This window comes from Cervus elaphus, chromosome 15 (assembly GCF_910594005.1).
Source record: "Cervus elaphus chromosome 15, mCerEla1.1, whole genome shotgun sequence".
NCBI classification, from domain to species: domain Eukaryota; kingdom Metazoa; phylum Chordata; class Mammalia; order Artiodactyla; family Cervidae; genus Cervus; species Cervus elaphus.
In genome coordinates, this window is record NC_057829.1 from 67,847,667 (window position 1) to 67,870,448 (window position 22,782).

Sequence of the window (22,782 nt, forward strand, 5' to 3'; positions counted from 1 at the left end):
TTCTTTCTTAGTCTGGAAGGTGAAAGACAGACTATCCCAGAAAATGGACTTGGAGGGACAATTGAGGAAAACAGGTGAGTTCTCACTGTGAATGATTTTTGATATTAGAAATAAAATCTAACACCCACAACTTTTTATTTATCTAATCAGGGATGCAAGGAGCAGCCCTGAGCTTCCAAAGATGATACTCAGTGTGTTTCACTATTTTTAGGAAGCGTGCAATCCTCCTAAACCCACTTTGCCTCTCTCAACTTTCTTTCCTTGCAAATCTCCATCCCATCATCACTAGACCAGTCCTGGACAGATTAAGCCTAATCCTCAGCTTGAGGTTTTATCCCTTTGTAGATCTCAGCTTGTCTTAAAGGTCAAAATAACAATGGTCTATTCGAGTTTATTGAGCTCTAAAACCCAAAACCTGTCCAGGACCATCCACAGGAAAACAAAACAACAACAAAGGACATTTATTTTCCACGAAGAATTCATCTCATTCCCAGCTTCTCAGCTTTTCTTGGGTTGTAGCCAAGCTCTGTGATATCTGAAAGATGACTTTTCTCATCTTGCTAAAATGTTCACCCATGAAGTAGGTTTTCTAGGATCTTTAAACATGGAAAAAGATTATACAGCATATTGGAAATTACTCCATTTAATAAGTAAACATATCAACGACCTTCTGTGTATCAGACAAGTATTTGCTTTCTGTGAAAAGCAATATGTACAAGAAAATTGAGAAAGCAACAAGTGAGCATCACTTCTCTGGATAGAAAGATGTAAATAATGAAAGTTTTTACAGTAAAGCAGTTGCAACAGAGAGTATCTACTTATTTTCCTGTAATTGATCCGTTTTATAATAGCCATGATAATAAACCTCAATTTATTGAGCTCATACTGTGTGTTAAGAACTTAGTAAAAATCGAATCCTTCCAACAACCATACTGCAGAAGAAACAGACTCAGGGAGGATGAGTTTAAGACTCCAGTTTTCACACGTACTGCAAAGGCGCCTGCAGTGGGAATGTTGGCTGTGATCTCCCTCCAGGCGCCCGGGCTGCGGTAGCCGGGCCTTCCTTTTTGAAGAGGGTGGGGAATCCGGCCTGCGCGCTGGGTCGGGTCGCCAGGGGCTTCTGCGCTCAGGTTTCCTTTCTGGGCCGGGGCAGCGCGGGTCCCTGTGCACACAGCCCAGGCCGGGCTGGCGGCTGCCCCAGCCTGGCACTTCTGAGAAAAATAGGGGAGGGGCGACCGACTTCCTGGTTGGACCTTAAACTCCATTGGGAGCTCGGCCTGTGCTGCGCTGCAATGTCCGGCGGAACGGTCAGGAGCCTGGGGAAGGGTGAGGCTGCCCTCCGCGATCTGCAGCGGGGATCTGGGCGACCCTCGGCCGCGGGTCAGGGTGCGGCTGAGCCACTCGGGAAGGCACCCACCCGGGGAAAGGCCGGGGCCGCAGCGCGCGGGACCTCTCCACCGCTGGGTTCGGGGGACAGCTGGAGGCTGGGGGTCCCCGCCACTCTCTGGGCTTTAACTGCGTCCGCTTCTCCCCGCAGGAAGCGCGCCCCCGGGGCCCGTCCCCGGGGGCCTGATCCGCGTCTACAGCATGAGGTTCTGTCCTTTCGCCAAGAGGACGCTCCTGGTCCTGAGGGCCAAGGGAATCCGGTGAGGACTGAGGAGGGGGCTGCTCCCCGATTTGGCCATGAACCAGCTGCTGAGGAAGGCCTCAGTGGGAAACTCGGGTAGGGCCCCTTTACTGCAAAATAAACTATTCTCAGCCTTTCCGAGATAGAGCAACTTAGAGACCCTATCCCCGAGGTGGGGGCAGGGGGCCGATGCCACAGACTCCCACCAGTCTGGGACATTCCCTTTAGATTAACCATTTTATGGATCAGAAAAGCTGCTGCTGCTGCTAAGTCACTTTAGTCGTGTCCAACTCTGTGTGACCCCAGAGACGGCAGCCCACCAGGCTCCTCTGTCCCTGGGATTCTCCAGGCAAGAATACTGGAGTGGGTTGCCATTTCCTTCTCCAATGCATGCATGCACGCTAAGCCGCTTTAGTCGTGTCCGACTCTGTGCGACCCCATGGACAGTGCTAGACCTCCAGTAAAGCTCGTGGTATGCAGAGATCACACCGACTGTTCTCACAAGCAGTAGCTCTTTGAGCTCTGGCAGATCCCTGAGTCCTGTTATATTGCCCTATATCCCAGTTCAGAGTCCCGGCCTTGACACTCCTCTGGGTAGAGTGCCAAGTTAATTGTACTGTGCATATTTCTATAGTTTGGGTTATTGGTTGAAGCAAATAAAGTGTCTATGCCTAAAAATTCACGCTTTTGGGAAGCCACACCGAAACTAGCAAGGTTACTGACATAGGTGTTTCCACAAGAAATATGCAAGTCATTGGCTTATCTCTGACACTGAAGAGCCACTGGAACCTTCTCCCTTACAGAGACCTTTGGAATCTGTTGAACAAACACTAGATACATGTGGTGTGGAAGTCTTAAGAGAGAGTTCCCATTCCAAAGAAATTTCTATCTATGTGCTTAGAATTTATAAACTACTTTTAGTCTTCTGGGGGAGAATTAAGCAGGCAATTCCTTTTCCCTAAAAAAGGTAAGATATATTCCAAAGGGGGAAAAAAAACCCAAATGATTTATCAATTAGTCATCACTTCAGTAAGATTTCCATCATATTCTGGGTGAAACCGATTCTGAACAAATAGCAAAATATTCAACATTTAGTAACATTTATCAAAACATTGTCTTATCCAAATATAATATTTACTGTATTAGTCAGAATTTCTTATTGCAATTAACAAATATCCAATTCAGTTGGCTTGAAAAAAGACATATCTTGTGCTCATACAATTGAAGAATCCAGGATCAGACTTTCCTGGTGGTCCTGCCAATGCAGGGGACATAGATTCGATCCTTGGTCCAGGAAGATTCCACATGCCTCAGGGCACCTAAGCCTAAGGTGCACCAAACTACCGAGCCCCCACTCTAGAGCCCATGCTGGGCAACAAGAGAAGACACTGCAATGAGAAGCCCATGCACCAAAACCAGAGTGTAACTTCCACTCTCCACAACTAGAGAAAGCCTTTGCACAGCAACAAAGACTCCATGCAGCCAAAAATTAAATTAATTTTTTTAAAAAGAAAAATCCAGCATCAAGACACAGCTGGATTTGAGAGCGCAAAGTCCTGGGTGAGTGCCCCTCTGGACTTCTAGGTTGAAAACAACCCTATCTTACTTACTGGCACAGTTTTCCAAAGGGAAACGGGATTGATTTACCATAAAAATGTGTGTAAAGGGGGTGAAGAGTGCAGGCAGTGCAAACAACAGAGGTCTACTTTGTTCATGAATTAGTTTTTAGTCCCAGGGGGCTTTGATCAGAGAGGCAGCTGACTTTACCATGGGGCTTCTCAGGTTCCACTAGTGGTAAAGAACCTGCCTGCCAATGTAGGAGACTTAAGAGATGCGGATTTGATCCCTTGGTCAGGAAGATCCTCTGGAGGAGTCCATGGCAACCCACTCCATATTCTTGCCTGGAGAATCCCTATGGACAGAGAAGCCTGGTGGGCTACAGTCCTTAGGCTCGCAAAGAGTCAGACATGACTGAAGCGACTTAGCATGCATGCATGCAGACTGTACAGCATTATCAGTTCAGTTTAGTTGCTCAGTCCTGTCCAACTTTGCGACCCCATGGACTGCAGCATGCCAGGCTTCCCTGTCCATCACTAACTCCCGGAGTCCACCCAAACCCATGTCCATTGAGTCGGTGATGCCATCCAACCATCTCATCCTCTGTCATCCCCTTCTCCTTCTGCCTTCGATCTTTCCCAGTATGAGGGTCTTTTCCAATGAGTCAGTTGTTCACATCAGGTGGCCAAAGTACTGGAGTTTCAGCTTCAGCATCAGTCCTTCCAATGAATATTCGGGACTGATTTCCTTTAGGATTGACTGGTTGGATCATTACAGAATCTACTAAAGCCTGGTTTTCTCTAAAAGGCACATCTTCCAACTTGTTGCAGCAGGTATGTTACCCTGTTGGCTCATCATGCCAGATTACCAAAATGCATATGTGTTCTGAGAACCTTCTTTAGTACAAAAGCCCAGGATTTACCTTTCTTTTCATAGTATGAAATTTCAGAAATCTTGATAATTCCTTGCCAGAGAGCCTCATTATTCTTGCAGTGGCTTGTATATGAGTGTACAGTGTACAGTAATTTGTCAGCAGACAACCCACAAATGCCACTATTCATTCTGGCTATTCCTTTCTTTCTATGGGAGAGAGGGTGGGATTGTGTATTTAATCCTCAAGCTAAATGATTTTGTAGCTACTCAGGTGGATGGGGATAAAGGAAACAAAAGATGTTGGGGTGTATTATTTCTGAGTAACTAATCGGTTCTATTGAACACTTATCCAGCTTTGACAATGATATGGACCTGAGACCTGACTTTAACAATTATATGAAACTTCCCTTCCTCTTATTTCCCCTGCATCTTTTAGGCAGGATAGAAATCAGATCCAAAAACAATCTTAATATAGTTCGGACTTCACCTGTTTCTTCTTTATGGGTTTATTTAGTGTAATTTAGTCATGTGCCATTTAAAAAAAATATCAATGCATGGACATTTAATCTAAAAGCTTATCTTGTGGATGAATTTTTTGGATTCCTTAATATTCTTGTAAAAAATTGATGAACTTTCTATTCAGATTAGCAAAAGAAACTGAATTTTGTTAATACCATGTTGATTCTTATGTAGTGAGACATGAACAAACTCAATTAGTTGACTCAGATATTTTTACAGTTAAGATACATCTTAGTTCCAAATGGAATATCTAATTGACAGTCTTGAAGAATTTCCAGTTATTTATTCAACCAATGTGTGTTGAGTACCTATCTGAAAATGTTTATATATTTCATACCATTTGAATCTATTTGAAACTTTGCTTATTTACATGTTTGTTTATGAATATGACCAAGACATCAAGCAGAGCACTGCTTTCATGGAGCTTACATTCTAATGTGTGTTGAGTACCTATCTGAAAATGTTTATATATTTCATACCATTTGAATCTATTTGAAACTTTGCTTATTTACATGTTTGTTTATGAATATGACCAAGACATCAAGCAGAGCACTGCTTTCATGGAGCTTACATTCTAAGGAGGTGACATAACAAATATGTAATTAAGTTAGCAAAGTAATTTCAGATGCATATCTTAAGTTCAATGAAGAAAGTAATTCAAGAGATATAAAAAAGGCCAGTGTGGTCAGATCGTAATGACCAAAGCAAAAGTCATAGGAAACAGATGTGACAGGTAACCCAGGGCCAGATCACATGGCATAAAAAGGGGTTCAGAGTTTATCCGCATCGCAGTGAGGAGCAATCGTTGTAAATAAGAAGGAGGGTGGCCTCATCCAACTTACCTTTGTATATGGAGAGTGGGGACTTCCTAGGTGGCTCAGTGGTAAAGAATCCACCTGCCAATGTAGGAGATACTGGTTCAACCCCTGTGTCTGGAAGATCCCCTGGAGAAGGAAAAGGTAACCCGATCCAGTGTTCTTACCTGGGAAATCCCATGGTCAGTGGAGCCTGGTGGGCTACAGGCCGTGGCCATGGGGCTGCAAGATTCTGACACGACTTGGCGACTGAGTACACATGCATGAGTAGAATGGCGGCCTGTAGGGAGGCCACAGGGGAAGCAGAGGGGCCGGTGGGCCTACTGTAGAGGTCCAGGCGGCAGGTGATGTCTTGGACTAGGTGGCAGTGTTAAAGCCGAGAAGCAGATGGAGCCAGACTGTGATTTGAAGGTCTAGCTGACAGGTCTTGCTGATCCATGCGATTTGAGGAAGAGGGGACAGGGGGAAGGAATCAAGGCCATGTTGACTCGAAAATCTGGGGTCTGATCAGCTAAGTGGGTGATGGGACCAACGAGATTTTATTCAGGAATACAAGAAAAACGTTACTGTCATCACTGTCTTCTATCTGTTTTTTCAGGCATGAAGTCATCAACATCAACCTGAAAAATAAGCCTGAGTGGTTCTTCAAGAAGAATCCCTTAGGCCTGGTGCCGGTTCTGGAAACCAGTCTGGGTCAGTTGATCTGTGAATCTGCCATCACTTGTGAGTATCTGGATGAAGCATATCCAGGGAAGAAGTTGTGGCCAAGTGACCCCTATGAGAAAGCTTGCCAAAAGATGGTCTTTGAGTCCTTTTCTAAGGTGCGTGTTTAAGAAATTTCAGCTCCTATTTAAAATGTCTTTGTTTTTAAAGCTGAATCAGTGCTGTCACTCTTGGTCCAGTGATTTGGGAGGGAAAGACACACAGGATTATGCTCTTGCCGGCTCTGACATGTCCTACGCGCCCTTTCATGATCTGAATCCTTTTTACTTTACATTCTCCCAACACTTTACATTCTTGTCATGCTGAAATTTTGCCCAGACTTGCTACCTTCTTCTCTAGTCTTTCTAGAAGACTCTTCCCCCTTCTCACTTTGCCTGGTTGTCTCAAGTTCTCTTTTGTACAGTCTGCACTTCTCTATGAGTGGAACCACAAGGCTGAGGGCTGACTGTACTGTGCCGATTTATAGAAGGGGTTTGAGCATTCAGATTCTCCTATTGGCGGAGGGGGGCGGGTGTGGTGTCCTGGAACCCAACCCCCACCTCCACCCCCACCCTGCCACCCCCAGCAAACACTAAGGAACCAGTCCGGAGACTGCTGTCTTCCAGAAGCTTGTTAGTGCCCAGCTCTGCGCTCCCACAGGCGCTGACGTGCCTCTGTGGGGACTGCTGCTGCCTTGTAAGTGTGTTGTATGCCTGTGTGTTGTACCAGGGCTGTGAGCTTCTGAGGATGAGGGCTGTGTTTCCATTACTGCTGGCTCACTGCCTAGGCCTGTCACCAGCCCTGCCACTTCTTAGCTGTGTGACTCTAAGCAAGTTACTTATTATTTATCTCTGTACCTCAACTCATGTGTAAAATGAGTATAATAAGGGTTCCTGTGCCACTGAAAAAAATCAGTTAATATACAACACCTGAAGTCCAATACATGGCAAATACTCAGTGTTAGCTCTGATTCTTCTAGCCACCATGTTTATCTGTGAGCATCTCCTGTTTGTTGGCAACAGCTCCTTATGGACTGAGTAAATGGCATTCCTGTAGAAGAGCTTTCTGTGTTTGAATTAGCATCAGTATTAATTCAAACAATTAGATTAGTTCAAACAATTAGTATTAAAAAAGAAATGACCAACAGTAGACAATGTGAATAGCCACATCAGGTTATATCTATATAATATCTATAAAATTCTGTTAGTTCATCGGGATATATGTCAGCATAATAGGAAACATCTTGTCTCTAGGGAAAGAAATGGTGGAAAAAATACGTAGAAAGTGAGACTTGTAGGGAGAACATATTGTTTAAGGAAACACTGAAAAGGGAAAATCCGGCAGGGAAGGAAGAGGAAATTGGCTGGCTTAGCAGAATGAGAATGAAAGAATACTAGAGATTGCCACTGTCAAAGATGATAGACAGGGAATATGGTGTTTACAAGAAAGATGTTGGAGAATTAAAGAATCATAATACTGAGATTCCTTGTATTGTCTAGAAAGAAAAGGAGCTAACAGCTGGAGATGCCCACTGTTTCTTCCCTGCTCACACTCAGAGAAGAGGTGGCCTTAAGTACCACATGACCCCATCCTCCTGACCACAGCTCAACAAGCCAGAAATGCCCCCAGCTGTACCCTAGACCAAAAATATTTTTCCTGAAAACTTGGGAATGAGACACAAACTAAGACAATAAAGGTGTTGAGATTTTAGAGCTGTATGTTTATGTCATTGGAGACTTAACAAGCCAAAGACACACAAAAAAAGAATTTTTAGGAAAGCAGAGGTTAAGAACATTGCAAAGGGAATTGACATTTGGCAAATAATATGAAGCAGACAGTCAAAGAGAAGCAGAGATGAAAGCCCATCTAGACCCAGGTGGAAATGTGAAAGGAACGGGTGCCTGCAAACCTTCAGTTCCAATGAAGGCAAGCTGTGCCAACATGGATAGGCTTTCTGGACATTCTCCTGTACTTTTACAAGGGCTTGTTTCCTTACACTGGGACAAGTGGATTTCTGTCTCTTGCAGTGAGACAATACCAAAGACGGAGCATTAAAACACAAACACCTCCACCACAAGCATTAAAGCATCTGCTGCTACACCTGTCAAGTCTTCAGGTTGTCAACCACTTTGAGCTGTCTTCTCATGCTTGTCTCAAGGTAGAGATCAGGAAAATCTCCTTCCTAGCTCTCTCTGCAACTGGGGCCAAGGCCTGGAACCTAGGCTCTTTCCCTCACATGCACACATTTTAGGGTTCAGTTCAGAAATGAGACACGTGGAGAAGTAGGCTTGGGGTGGGGCACTGGTTCTGCTGATGAGAGTGGCTGGTGGCAGAGCTCCTGGCTTTCAGGAGCTGGGGTGATTGCAAGATTCAATTCCAGCCTGGCATCAGTAACCTCATCGTCCAGCGTCTGGCAGGGGTACAAACCGTAGCATTGAGTGCTCAGTTCACTGGTGGCAAAGAGGGCTTCCCATCAGGTCAGTTTCCAGCATGGTTTTGGAATGGTCCAGTTCAGTTCCAGACCTGTTTGTTCAGCCTCTCAACAATTCAGTGAGCAACAATTCTATCAGTGTCCTTTTAAGATATGTTTGACTCAAACTCAACAAGATGGCTTCTCCTAATCACTGCTTATAAAATCTTGACTCTTAGAGCATCTTAGGCCACAAAACTGTTTTTAAGATAAGTACCCGACCTCTGTGAGTACAGAAACCAAAGTTTCTAGAACACTCTGACTCTGGGACTATAAGGGTTCTGTGGTGCTTTAATATGAAGGGGCTGATATAGTTAGCTTCACACTGATAAACTAAGAAATTATTCTCTGTCTAGGTGCCATCTTTGATGGTAAGTTTTCTTAGAATGCAAAATAAGGAAGATTGCTCTGGCCTAAAAGAAGAACTGCATAAAGAATTCAGCAAGCTGGAGGAGGTAATCAACCCCTTCTTGATTTTATGGGAGTAATACATGGTATCTATCTTTTTCTTCTATTCTTTTTTTTTCATATTCCCATCTCCAAAATCACTTTAAGGTAATTAGCAATAATACCAAAAAGGAAATTTTAGTTTACAACAGATAGCTATAAGCTGTTGTGTTTAGGATATAAATGAAAACACCTAAAAATGTTTTGTCATGGACTTGCTTTTAGAACATTTTATTGCATTGACATTAAAATATCAAGGAAAAATGTCACCCACATTTCCACAATTTGTCACCAGTTTTAATTTTTCTATGCTTGTTCTATGTATATTTTTAAACATTAACCTAACTGTAATCAGAGCATAAATCATTTGTGTTCTTTTTTTCTACTTAATATTATATAATAAACATTCCCCACCATAAAGAGATGCCATGAATTAGACAGACACTTGGGGAAGCCCAGATATGGTTTACCTGCTTTGCAGGAGAGCTGCCATTTGGATTCCTCTTCCATTCACACTGAGCATTAGGTTTTTACTGAGGGAAGACACAGTTCCTGTTTCATATGGAAATGCAGCCTTTTATCAGTAAGTATGAATTTTGCTGTAGATTATTTCAGAAACCTTTTTTTTTTTCCCCATTAAGAAAGTCTATTACTCTCTCTCTCTTTAGTCGCGAAGTTGTGTCCAACTCTTGTGTCCCCATGGACTGTAGCCTGCCAGGCTCCTCTGTCCATGGGATTCTCTAGGCAAGACTACTCAAGTGGGTTGCCATTTCCTTCTCCAGGGGATCTTCCCGACCCAGGGATCAAACCTGGGTCTCCTGCACTGCAGGCAGATTCTTTACCAACTGAGCCTCGAAGTTTGCTGTTTTTTTCTTTTAAAGCCATGAATGAGTGTTCGATTTTATTGAATGCTTTGTCTGTTTCTATTACATCTTTTCAAATGTTCATAAAAAATTTCTCCCTTTAAACTGAAGAGTATAGTATAACATTTTTCTGGTGTTGAACCATGCTAGCATTACTGGGATAAAACCTAATTGTTTTAAATGGTTTTCATATACATTCTAAAATTAATTAATATTTAAAGAATATTTGTATATTTGTTTATATAGTAGATTACTTTGTTCTAATAGTATCTGCTGAACAGTATGGGAGGTAGAAAGTGATAGGCAGTTCATACTATACAGATGGTTAATTTGGTGGCAGACCAAAAACATACTCAGGTAGATATAAACAACCTGTTTACAATGCAGAATGTTATAAGGGCCCTGAAAAAAACTATGGATATCTTATAAATAGCAAAATGGTTTGGTGTTAATTAGCTAGATAATAATCTCAGTTCTTCTCTCTATAAAACCATAATACCAATTCACTTTCTTAAATTTCAGGCATACACTTTTGTGCTTGGTTTTCAAAGAATTTTACTTGGCATCTGTTTAATAATTAATCTAGTTATTTCCAATATATTTTAAGTAAACTTTTCTACTGAAGTATTATATGCAGAGATTTACTCAAAGCGTAAGAGTATAGCTTGATGAATTTACAAAGTAAACACAGCCATGAAACTGGCAACCATATCAAGAAAGAGAATATTAGTTTTGAATGATTTTTGTACTTCATACAAATGGAATCATAATATTCACTCTTTGGGGTCTTACTTCTTTCATATAATATCAAGTTTCTGAAGTTCATATATATTGTGTGTAGTTAGTTCATTCCTATACTTTGTATAGTGTTCCAATGTATGACTACTGCATAATTTATTCATTTTAGTCCTGATGGACAGTAAACATTTCCACTTTGGGGTTATAAAATACTGCTGCGATGAACATTCTTATACCTATGTTTTAGTGACTGTATGTTCATATTTTCAAGAAGTAGGATTACTGGGTTATAGAGTATGCATGCACTCAGCTTTAGTAGACAATGTTAAAAACATGGCTAAACCAGTTTATACTTCTGTCAGCGGTGGGTCCACAGAGTTACTAACTTCATCTTGTTCCTTTTAGCCATTCTGATGGATGTGAAGTGGTATGACATTTTCATTGTAATTTGCATTTCCTGAACGACTCATGTAGCTGAGCACTTTTTCAAATGATTATTGGCCATTTGGAACTTCTCATTTGTGAAAGTCAAGTCTTGACCAATTTTCTGATGAATTGTTTGCCTCTTTCTTATTGATTCCCAGGAGTTCTTTCTATATTCTGAATACCAGTCCTTTGTTGGGTATGTGTATTGCAGAGATCTTGTATTCTGTGGCTTGTTTGACTTTTTTCCCCTTTCCAGTAAAATAGACTGTTTTGCATTATCCCAAACCAAGAGGTTCTAAAGGTTAAACTAATCAGACAAACCCCAACTTGACTATGTCAGGGCAAAAGTTACCACTGTCACTTACTTGTCTTGCCTTACCAGATGCAGAAATAAGAAGTATTCTTATGCTGTTTAATGTTCAGGTTCTGACTAATAAGAAGACAACCTTCTTTGGTGGCAGTTCTCTTTCTATGATTGATTACCTCATCTGGCCCTGGTTTGAATGGCTAGAAGCCTTGGAGTTAAATGAGTAAGACATTTGAATATTTTTTGCATAATTTAAGATAATGATAACTGGAATTGTATATACTAACTTTTTATGGACAAAATTAATGTATCTCATCAAATAGATTAATGGAAGCAGCCAACAGAAGGATACTTTGACTTTCCAGGGCATGCCCTATACCTAAACTCACGATTTTCTCCTATCTCTGGGGGTTGGCAAGGGTGGGGAGTTCTGTGACAGGTAGTAAAATGCTTGAAAACTGATTTACTCCTTCCCTCTTGGTTAAAAATCCATAAGGATATACATTTTTTTATAAGGATGTCAGGCAGGATTGTGTGATCAATGTCACCTCCCATTTACCAGCAAGAGTCCCACACCGTTTTCCAAACTCCATGTTTTGAAGTTTAGCAGCCACCTTAGCTTACTCCTACTTCCTAGAGCTTACAGTTACTATTAGTCACAATCTGACCAGAGAGTAATAAATATGTAATGTTCTTGGTCGTCTTTCATGTTCTCATTTTAAAAAAAATATCAGTCTCTCAGTTTGGACAAGTTCTTAGGTTAACTGAGCAAGTCACTTCACTCTAGTTTTAGATTCCTCTTCCACAAAACAAGGACCTCTACAATATCTTTCAAATATCATATTTTATGATTTTGCCTATCTTAAAGAAATATTTCTAAAGGACTACTTGAAAAGATTAGAGGAAAACAATATGAAACTGGCAAGTTATAGGAGCATTTGCAATGCCTTCCTACTTAGCCTTGTTCATCCCTTCATTCTTTCCATCTCCCACAGGTATGTAGACCACACTCCAAATCTAAAGCTCTGGATGGCATCCATGAAGAAGGATCCCACAGTATCATCCCTCCCCACCGATGTGAAGACCTTTCAAGGTTTCTTCAACCTCTACATGCAGAACAGCCCCGAGGCCTGTGACTATGGTCTCTGATGGGGACAAGAGTCAGCAATGAAGACATAGCTGATACTTTGCTTCACTAATATGAATAATACCATGCTTTTATTTTACCAGGTGTTCTCATGTCTTATTGGATCACCTTCTCTGATTTGATATCAAATTTGGCTATACTGTGGGCTTTCCTTAAGACCCTCGTACAGAAATATAAACATATTTCCTGTCTCAGAATGCTCAAATGACTCCAAGGGCTATCACAGTCCATGCTGATAGATTGGATGATAAACTACAGTGCACTTATTCTTAAGGCTGATCATGAGCTGGCGTCAGACTGTCCCTGTGCTTGCCTCTCATAGCTGATCTCTTTTTCACATCATTATGATTGCTTAAATAGATCTTCAAATTTTTCTGACCTCACGGCTTTTGCATATGCCTTTCCTCTCCTTGGAATCCTCTTCCTTTTCCTCATCACAAAGTTCATCCTTTAAGTATTGCTATGAATTGAATTTTGTCCCTCAAAATTCATAGGTTGATGTCCTCACTCTCAGTATCTCAGAATGTGACTGCATTTGGAAGTAGGGTATTTCCAAAATGAAATGAAGTCATTTAATGTGGCCCTACTCAAGTATGATTAGTATCCTTACAAAAGGGGAAATTAAGAGACAGATACACAGAGAAGGAGAACACCATGTGAACATGAGGACAGTTATTCACAATATGGAACAGATTCTCCGTCACAGCCCTCAGCAGGACTCAATCCTGCTGACACTTGATCTCATACTTCTGGCCTCCAAAACTGAGACAATAAATTTCTGTGTTTAAGCCACTCAGTTTGTGGTACTTTGTTAATGGCAGCCCTAGCAAACTAATACAACCATCAAGAGGTGAGTGGGTAAATAAACTGTGATATATCCATACCATGGAATAGAAAGGAATCAACAATTAAAACACAGCAGCATGGGAGAATTTTAAAATAATTGTGCTGCATGGAAGAAGCCAGATCCCCCCAAAAAGAGTATATAATGTATGTGTAATTCTTGAAAATGCAAACTAACCCAGGATGTGAATAAGCACATCAATGATTCCCTGGGAGTAAGTCAATGGTGTATGGGTATGTGTGGTGAGAGCCAATAAGGAAGGACCTGAAGGAGCACAGAAAAAAATTTGGAGATGATGGATCTATTCATTATCCCAATTATGGTGATGCTTTTATGGGTAAGTCAAAAGTTATCAAGTTGTGTACATATATATATAAAGTTGTTTATATATATGTGTGTGTGTGTGTATATATATATATATATATACACGCAGTGAATTATACATCAATTATATCTCAGTAAAGCTGTGGTGGGTCTTTTTTTTTTTTTTTTTTTTTGGCCAATTGCGGGATCTTAGTTCCCCAACAGGGATCAAACCCATATCCACTGTAGTGGAAACATGGAGTCTTAACAATAAGACCACCAGTACATAGTAAAGTTTTTCTGCATAAACTAAATGTTATTCTCTGAATCAAGATTGTTACATATTTCCATGAGAAATGCTGGTATGTAAGGAGTATTTGCAATCATTCTTGGATTGAGAATATTAAGTATTTCCCCTTAATAAGACAAATTCCCCCCAAAGGAGTTTATATTATGGATAGAACAGTGAATGCATCTTTGAAGGTGACCACATGAAGTGACCCAGCAAAGACCAGACGTGTGTCTTATTCACAAGTATTTCCTATACAGCTGGGAAATGTGGTATAATGTTCCACTCTCTGAACATTTAATTGTTCTAATGTCCCTAAAAACAGTTACTTCAAACTGAACTCTAATATGGAGACCGTCTTAATTTCAGCATTAGTGGAAATAATGAAAATAATTCATAGGTAAAAGATGAAACTTTATGTACTTATCCATATATTCTTTACCTGACAAAGGAAATATTATAACACATTAATAAGAAGAGAAAGACAGTAATTAATCTCTGTTAGCTTTTGCCCTGCCAATTTGCTGCCTGAAAGTAGTGATTATATTAAGCCTTATGATTAGGACTTTTATTCCTTCCATTTTTCCTTGTTCCAATTTCTTATGTAGACGTGCTTTGATAAAATCCAGAAGGATAAATTAAAATGTGACCCAATGAAAGGAATTCTGCAGGAGGCTGCAACTTACCAGAGGGCCAGTTAAAATTCTGGGAGGGAGGAGTGGCTAGCCAGGTAGATGCCACAGTAACTGAAGGAAAGTATAGTCCAGGAGAACATTGCCTATGATATAAAATACGGTACAAGGATTTAATCATCATGGTCAGGTTAACTACAGTCTTATAATTTCCCTTATTTAATAATTTTCACATAATTCAAATGTATTTGCCTCCTGCAATGTCTAGGCTGGTTTCTAACACTATTAACAGAAAGCTATTAGCAAAGTTAAGATCTATGTTTAAAAGATTTTTGAGTGAACTAAGGCCATGAGGTCACTGTCTCATGACTTCAGTGCAGAATAAAGCACACTGCACTATGTATGTCCCTGTGTGCCTTGAAATGGCCCAAGAACCATAAAATATTCCATAAATATGTGAAACATGGTAATTAGAGAAGTTATTCAAACAACTTGAAATACATTGGGCAGTTGCAATAATTCTAGCTTACTTCCATGTCTCTGTCCCTTAGGCCATATCTGGCCCTAAGCTTAATATCTTCCAGTCCTTAGAACAACTATAAAAAGTTCTTTTCTCATTTGTACCTACAGTTGAACAAATGAAACTTGACTTTAAAGTCTTAGCAACAATGTGTTTAAAATCTACATCATGAGGATGCTAATACAGGGAAGTGTCTGCTTCTGCCTCCTTGTGTGTGAGGCTTTAGTTTCCCCTCCTTTAGCTGCTGTTCTTCACTGTGGTTCCATAAACACAAGTTTTGCCTTCTCCTATGTCTGTCTTCTTTACATTCAATTCTCTATTGCTCATTCTACATATTTTTAATGGCCCTGTTTCTGCATTTTTACACTTTTCACTTTAACTGAACTTACTATTCCACTAAGCTTTATCATTTATTGGGTTTATTTAGCATAGTCTGGTCAATAAAAATGGTCAATATGTTCTGAGCATCCAATGCAAAAATAAATACAATTTCTTGAGGGACAGAGGCTTTAATGGAATAATTTTTTATCCTTGCTAGACAGATACTTCCTCCCATAATTGAAGATTATTAATTTTATATTTTCTTTACATTTATTTTAAATTTACAAAACACAAGACTTTTGAAGACACACACACTAACCATTCAGAGAAGAAAAACAAATGCTCCTTAATTATACTACAAAATTTGATAAATTTGTTTTTGGTGTTTTCTTGTTTTTACTTATAAAAGCACATTTTTTTGTTAAATATAACTTTGCTTTTTATAGCTATAATAATCATGGATTAAATAAATAGCCTACATAATAATTCATTTTAGAAATGGAACTTGGATCATATATTCCATGACTTCTATTGAGGTTTTTTTTGCTTGTTTACCTTTAGCATTTTATCATTAATAATTTTTCAAAAATGTGAATTTTAACATTTGCATAGTACCTCTTTATGGGATGTTTAACTTATTTAACCATACACAGATTACTGGAAATTTAGGTTGCTTTCAATCTTCTGCTATTATGACAGTGCTTTTAATTTGTTTGCACACAAATGTGTGGCAATATTTCTGATTATTTCCTTTAAACTGAATTCTAGTTCTTGAAGTGGATATAGAGTAGATATTTACTTCTCAGGAAGCTTGTATGAATTCATATTCCCACCATTAGAAAAAGAATGCTACCAGTTTCATTGCACTCTGTGCTAGCAAATATGAGCTTTAAAAGAACTGTGACTTTGATAAGTAGAAAAACCTCACCTTTGTTTAAATGACACTTTATAAAATGAATATTCAAATGAAACAATTTTTATGTTTTTGGTCATTAGCGGTTTTGCGGTTTGGGTGAGTTCCTATCCATTGTTCTAATGAGATATCTTTTTTATTTCATAAATGGTCTGAAAATATTTTGCCATATTTGTTCCAAATACTTTCTTCAGTTTATTATTTGCCTTTTAACTTTTCATGGCACTTTCAATATTCATAGGTTTAAAATTTGTATATAATGAAATATGTCAATCTTTCTATTTTCACTTTTTTCCTTTGTGCAAAAAGTCCTTCCTCATCCTTAAATTATTTCAATTTTCTACCACAGTTTCATCTATTTTTCAATAGGTTTGTTGTTTATATTCTCTCTTACTTTTCCTTGATTTATATTTTGATATACAGTATAACATAAGGACTTAACTTGATATTTTGTTCTAATACTTTTCTAAACACAATTGTTTAATAATTCATATCATCTACTGTGTATGGGTATCATTCTGGGAGTGTCTTCATCATATACTTAGCTTCATGTATTCCAGAGCCTGTCCTCACTCTTCAACTCTTTCACTGATCAAGTGACTCCTGAACCAATCCCACACCCTATGTGACGACAGCACCATAATGCTAAGGAGGGCCTTCTGCCTTGTCACATTCTCTTTCAAATTATCCCCATTCTCTACTGTCTGTTCTTCTAGATGAACCTTGGAATCATTCATTTAAGTACTCCTGGTCTCTAAAACATTTGATAAAACTAAGAATTTCTTTCTGTAAAGAACATCAGAACTACATGTATGATAACCAGACTTTCCTTGCAGGAGTATGTCTCTATATGTTTAAATATTATGTCAGTGATTTTTGTAATTTTCTTCATTAAGGTCAGTCCTAAGTATTTAAATCTTCTAATAGCAAGGATACTTATTTTGAAACCAGCATCTTACTGAGCATTCTTTTATCAGTCCTAGTAGATTATTGTATTATCCATTATCTCTTTTTCCCCTAGCTATAAGTTTTATATGTTAATATTTTGTTGCATTCACTAGAACTTCTAAGTTGATATTAAATAACAGTAGTAACATTGGGTATCCTTGATGACTTAATCCTAATTTTATTGTGAATTCCTTTAGAGTTTAATTATTCAACATGAATGTTGGCTATTAGTTTGAATTAACTATCAATTCCTTTGATAAGACTATACCAAGTAACCAAACTGGGAGTATTTTAAACATGAAGAGTAGATACAGCCCATATAGAAGCATATCTCAGAGATATTACAGGTTTGGCTCCAGACCACAGGAATAAAGTAAATATTGCTATAAAGTGAATCACACAAATTGTTTCCAAATACATATAAAAGTTTCCAAATACATATAAAGGTTATGTCTACACTATAATATAGTCTATTAAATGTGCAATAATATTATGTTTAAAGAAATCATTTATATAACCTAATTTAAAAAATGCTTTATTTCTAAAAATAATAACCATCAGCTGAGCGTTTAGAGAGTCATAAGCTTTTTGCTGGTGGAGGGTCTTGCCTTCTTGTTCATGGCTGTTGATTGGGGTTGGTGATTGCTAAAGATTGGGGTGGCTGTGGCAATTTATTAAAATAGGACCACAGTGAAGTTTGCTTGATTTACTCACCCATTCATGAATAATTTCTCTGTAGCATGCAATTCTGTTTGACAGCATTTGGCAACAATAAAACCTCTTTCAAAACTGGAGTCAATCCTTTTAAACCCTGTCACTGCTTTATCAACTAAGTTTATATAATGTTCTAAACCTTTTGTTACCATTTCAACAATTGTCATAGCATTTTTGCCAGGAGTAGATTCCTTCTCAAGAAAGCACTTCCTATGCTCAGCAATAAAAAAACAACTCTGCATCCATTCAATTTTTATCATAAGATTGCAGCAATTCAGTCACATCTTCAGGCTAGATTTCTAGTTTTAGTTCTCTTGCTATTTCTACTACATGTACCGTAACTTTTTCCACTAAATCTGGAACCCCTCAAAGTCATCCATCAAGGATAGAATCAACTTCTTCCAAACCCCTGTTAATACTGATATTTTGACCTCTTCCAATGAGTCATGAATGTTCTTAATGGCATCTAGAGCAGTGAACACTTTCCAGAGATTTCCAATCTACTTTACCCAGATCTAGTAAAGGAGTCACTACCTATGGCAGCTATTGCCTCACAACATTCAAGTCCTAAATTATAAGACTTTAAAGTTGAAATTCCTCTTTGATCCATGGGCTGCAGAAAGGATGTTGTGTTAGGACATGAAAACAGCATCAATCCCATTGTACATCTCCATCAGAGCTCTTGGGTGACCAGGTGCATTGTCAATGAGTAGTATTTTGAAAGGAATCTTTTCTGAGCAGTAGGTTTCAATAGTGAGCTTAAAATACTAAGTAAACTATGCTGTCAACAGATGTGTTGTTATCCAGGCTACGTCATTCCATGTACAGAGCACAGATGGAGGAGATTTGTTATAATTATAAAGACCCCCAGACTTTCAGAATGTTAAATGAGCACTGGCTTCAACTTCAAGTCACGCACTGCATTAGCCTCTAACAAGAGAGTCAGTCTGTCCTTTGAAGCTTTGAAGCCAGGCATTGACTTTTCCTATCTAGCTAGGAAAGTCCTAGATGACGTCTTCTTCCAATACAAGGCTGTTCTGTTTACACTGAAAATCTGTTTTTAGTGTAGTCACCTAGTTAGATCTTATGGATAACTTGCTGCCGCTTCTACATCAGCATTTCTTGCTTCACCTTGTACTTTTATGTTATGGAGATAGCATCTTTCTTTGAACCTCTTGAGCCAACCACTGGTAGCTTCAAACTTCTCTTCTGCAACTTCCTCACCTCACTCAGCCTTCAAAGAATTAAGTTTGGGACTTGCTCTGGATCAGGTTTTGGCCTAAGGGAATGTTCAGGCTGGTCTGATCTTCTATCCAGAAGAAATAAAAAATTTCTCTATATTAGCAATGTAGGCTTCCATGGTGGCTCAGATGGTAAAGAGTCTGCCTGCAAAGCGGGAGACCTGGGTCCAATCCCCGGGTCAGGAAGTTCCCCTTGAGAAAGAAATGGCAACCCACTTGAGTGTTCTTGCCTGAAGAATCCCATGAATGGAGGAGCCTTGCAGATTCCTGTGGTCGCAAAGAGTCGGACACGACTGAGCGACTTCACTTACTTACTTATGTCAGCAATGAGACCTTTTCACTTTCTTATCATTTGTGTGTTCACTGGAGTTAACACTTTGAATTTCTTTCAAGAATTTTTCCTTTGCATTCATTCTTGCCTAACTATTTGGTACAAGAGGCCTAGTTCCCAGTCTCTCTCAGCTTTTGACATGCCTTCCTCACTAAGCTTAATTACTTCTAGCTTTTGATTTAAAGTGAGAGGTAGGCAACTCTTCCTTTCACTTGAACACGTAGAGGCCACTGTCACGTCATTAATGGACCTAATTTCAATATTGTTGGGTCCCGAGGAATAGGGAGACATGAAGAAAGAGAGACAGGATAATGGCTGTTTGATGCAACAGTCAGAACATACAAAAAATTTAGAGACTAAGTTTGCCATCTTATATGACTATAGTTCATCGCCTCCCAAAATGAATACAATGGTAACATCAAATGTCACTCATCACCATAACAAATATAATAATAAAAAGTTTGAAATATTACAAGAATTACCAAATGGGACAGAGCCACGAATTGAGCAAATGGTGCCAATAGATTTGCTCAGTGCAGGGTTGCCACAAAAAAATAAAAAATGCAATATCCGCAAAGCACAATAGAACAAGGTATGCCTGTAGACACACCTTGTATTGCTGCAGGGAGGATGCCAATTCTGACTCCTTGTTGGAAACTGTCTCTTTGACTTGCTTTTCATTGCTTTTATTATTATAATCATACTTAATGGCTTGCCTGGAGGACCCTGCTCCTCTACTTGACTGTAAACTAAAGTGTCTTTGTTCAGCTCACAGAGAGAAAGTTTGTCCCTACCCATCTGTGAAAGGAGAGATTAACACACCCCTTCCAAAGACAGCCCATCCCCTTGGAGATGTTTTGCAAGACTGAACACCCTTTCAACTTTATTTCCCTGCATCACCCTCTCTATTCTGCCTTTTGACTTTAGTTCCTCATTGCTTCTTTCTCTCTGATCTATAAAAGAACCTGACATCCAGACCCCAATAAGATGGTAATTGTGAGGCTCTAGCCTGCCATCTTCTCAGTCAGCTGGCTTTCCGATTAGTTTCTTCCTTGCCTCAACACGACTGAGTGACTGAACCACACTGATTGACGTATTACATAAGTGACATTATACATGTCATGTATATGTGTTAATATATGTTAATTATACATAGCATATAAGGTTATATGTTATATATATAATTTCAATTTTTTCAGCACAGTCTTGCCAGTAGCTACCATTATCTTTATCATAGAAAAGGAAATTGAGGCTCAGAGACTTATCTTTAGAAGTCATACACATCTCTTCAGTCAGATTTTCAATAAATCATCAGGAAAGAAAAAAAAAAAACTGTTCTTAAAAAGGTTTTTAAACAGCAGTTAGTGCTCTAGTAGTGTTCTAGTCCAGTGCTTCTCAGGTTTAAAGTGCATATGAATCAACTGGGGAAATACTGTTAAAATGCAAATTTTGATTCATAGGTCTGTGATGGGAGCAGAGTTTCAGCCATCCTAGGTGATACAATGTTGACTGTGAGCAGACCACACTTTGAGTAGCAAGGCTCTAGCCTACTTAATTAAATCCTATGTGATCAGCCTGATTGGTCCTTAAAAATGCTTATGACAAAAAAAAAAAAAAAAAAACAAAAACCCCACCAGTCAAAAAAACCCAAAAACCCTACATTTGTAAGAACTAGACTTGGTCACATCTTTAATACAATCCTTTGGTCATGGTAAAGGAAGAGTCTTGCAAGATACCTTTTAATTTGATCTTTCTGGTCATTTCAGAGGAAGTTGTATATGTAGATGACGGATCAGAGCTGCTGTCAGAAAAAGCCACAACTTCATAAGGAACACTAGTTGCCAGGATGCCCACAATTCCATTCATACACTGGAGTATAGTCTTTTTCTTGATTTCAGTATAAGTAAGTACTATGAAATTCCCACAAGGGTGGCAAATAGTGCTGTCTTTGACAAAATGAACATTCTTCTTGGGGAATACTTGCACCTACCTAGGAAAAGATACAATCATCATCAATAAAATACATTTTAAATACTTTTTCATTCATTCTTTGTTTTTAAATAAGCAAACAATAGATCATTAACATCTTTGAAACTCATCTATTCCCTTTTCACCCCATTTCTGCCCAAAACAATCTCTCAGATAAAAGAACACACGAGGTTGCTGTGAGACCAGTCCCAGTCCAGACACTATAGAAACTTAAATGCAGACCAAAAATTCTTTAGGTCTCAGAAGCCTTCTTCAGAGAGCTTTTCCAGTGAAGCACAACCTCTGTTCAAACCTAGGAAAATCTTGGGAGGATTTCTGAAGTCCTGAAAACGTGGAAAAGAAAATGTGAAAACGACAGAGAAGAGAGCTTGATTCTCAAAGAAAACAGGGTGCATTCTGGGCCTTACCTTTAAAATTAGTTTTGATTTTAAAAATAAACTTTAAAAAGCAACTTCGAATAGGACAGCCTGCTTTATGGTTGTAAGCCCAGTAGGAAATTTTGCTTCTTTACAAAAAAGGAGCATGTGTAGCCATATTTTAGATTTAAAACTTAGAGATAAATGCAGAAAGTAAAAGGAATAATCAAAGGACATGAATGAAAAGGCGAGAACACAAAAGGAATATATTTTAAAGTAAGGGGTGCGTGGTGAGTGTAAGCTAGAGAAAGGAGAGGAGCGTCTGAGAGGAGGCAAGAGTCCACCTCTATTTAAATGTTAAATATAAGCTTAAAGATGGTGGAGAAGACAAGAGGAGGACACTGGTTTGGAGAGAAACTTCAAGGGAATAAATAGTACAATCAGGACCCGTGGAGGATGCTGTTTAGAACACAGTGCAAGTAACACTCTACAATGTGGAATGCCAGCTTACACCTGTACAGCGTTTTATGTTTTTCACACGCCAGTGTAAGTGCAAACAAATCCAGAGTCAGTGGATAGGAGACAGACGGAAGGGACTGATGGCCCTAAGTACGGGGAAAATAACCAACGGCGGGAAAGAGCTCTCATTAAAGTGGCCACTGAATAACTGGACGCGCTGGGGATGGGAGTGGGGAGGGGCGGGAGAAAAGTTACAGAGAAAGGAAGTCTGCAGGAAGGCATTGGGGGTTGACCGGGAAGAGGTGGAATTTGAAATTGAGCAGGTCTAAGAAGCGGAGGGAAGGGAGAGGATGTAGTCTGAGGGAAGAATTTTCTCAAGACCCAAGTGCGAGCGGCGAAGCCGGGGATACCGGACTTCAAAGACGTGACGC

The 22,782-nt window shown here is 39.4% G+C and overlaps 1 protein-coding gene and 1 long non-coding RNA gene across 3 annotated transcripts; one reads left to right on the forward strand and one right to left on the reverse strand.

Annotated features, from left to right (window-relative positions):
• Positions 1–1,098: 1,098 nt before the first annotated feature.
• On the forward strand, positions 1,099–13,283 carry LOC122708846 (glutathione S-transferase omega-1-like). 2 transcript variants are annotated; one of them, XM_043925524.1, is made up of 6 exons: positions 1,099–1,307; positions 1,538–1,646; positions 5,990–6,212; positions 8,920–9,018; positions 11,461–11,567; positions 12,340–13,283. In XM_043925524.1, the coding sequence occupies exons 2-6, from the start codon at positions 1,588–1,590 to the stop codon at positions 12,491–12,493; spliced, it is 642 nt and encodes a 213-aa protein (XP_043781459.1). In that variant the 5' UTR covers positions 1,099–1,307; positions 1,538–1,587; the 3' UTR covers positions 12,494–13,283. The 2 variants fall into 2 exon arrangements, with proteins under 2 accessions (XP_043781459.1, XP_043781458.1); XM_043925523.1 differs by having other exon boundaries at positions 1,153–1,326.
• A 143-nt stretch (positions 13,284–13,426) lies between these two features.
• Positions 13,427–21,533, reverse strand: LOC122708848. The gene is made up of 3 exons (XR_006345331.1): positions 21,284–21,533; positions 14,614–14,705; positions 13,427–13,599 (listed from the first exon to the last, which is right to left on the reverse strand). It is a non-coding gene; the product is annotated as an uncharacterized LOC122708848 (long non-coding RNA).
• Between the last annotated feature and the right edge of the window lie 1,249 nt (positions 21,534–22,782).

Coding starts and splice junctions, on each gene's coding strand:
- LOC122708846 (XM_043925523.1), top strand. CDS start 1,293: ATGTCCGGCGGAACGGTCAGGAGCCTGGGGAAGG. Junction 1,647..5,989: donor CTGAGGGCCAAGGGAATCCG/GTGAGGACTGAG, acceptor CTGTTTTTTCAG/GCATGAAGTCATCAACATCA. Junction 6,213..8,919: donor TCTTTGAGTCCTTTTCTAAG/GTGCGTGTTTAA, acceptor TTCTCTGTCTAG/GTGCCATCTTTGATGGTAAG.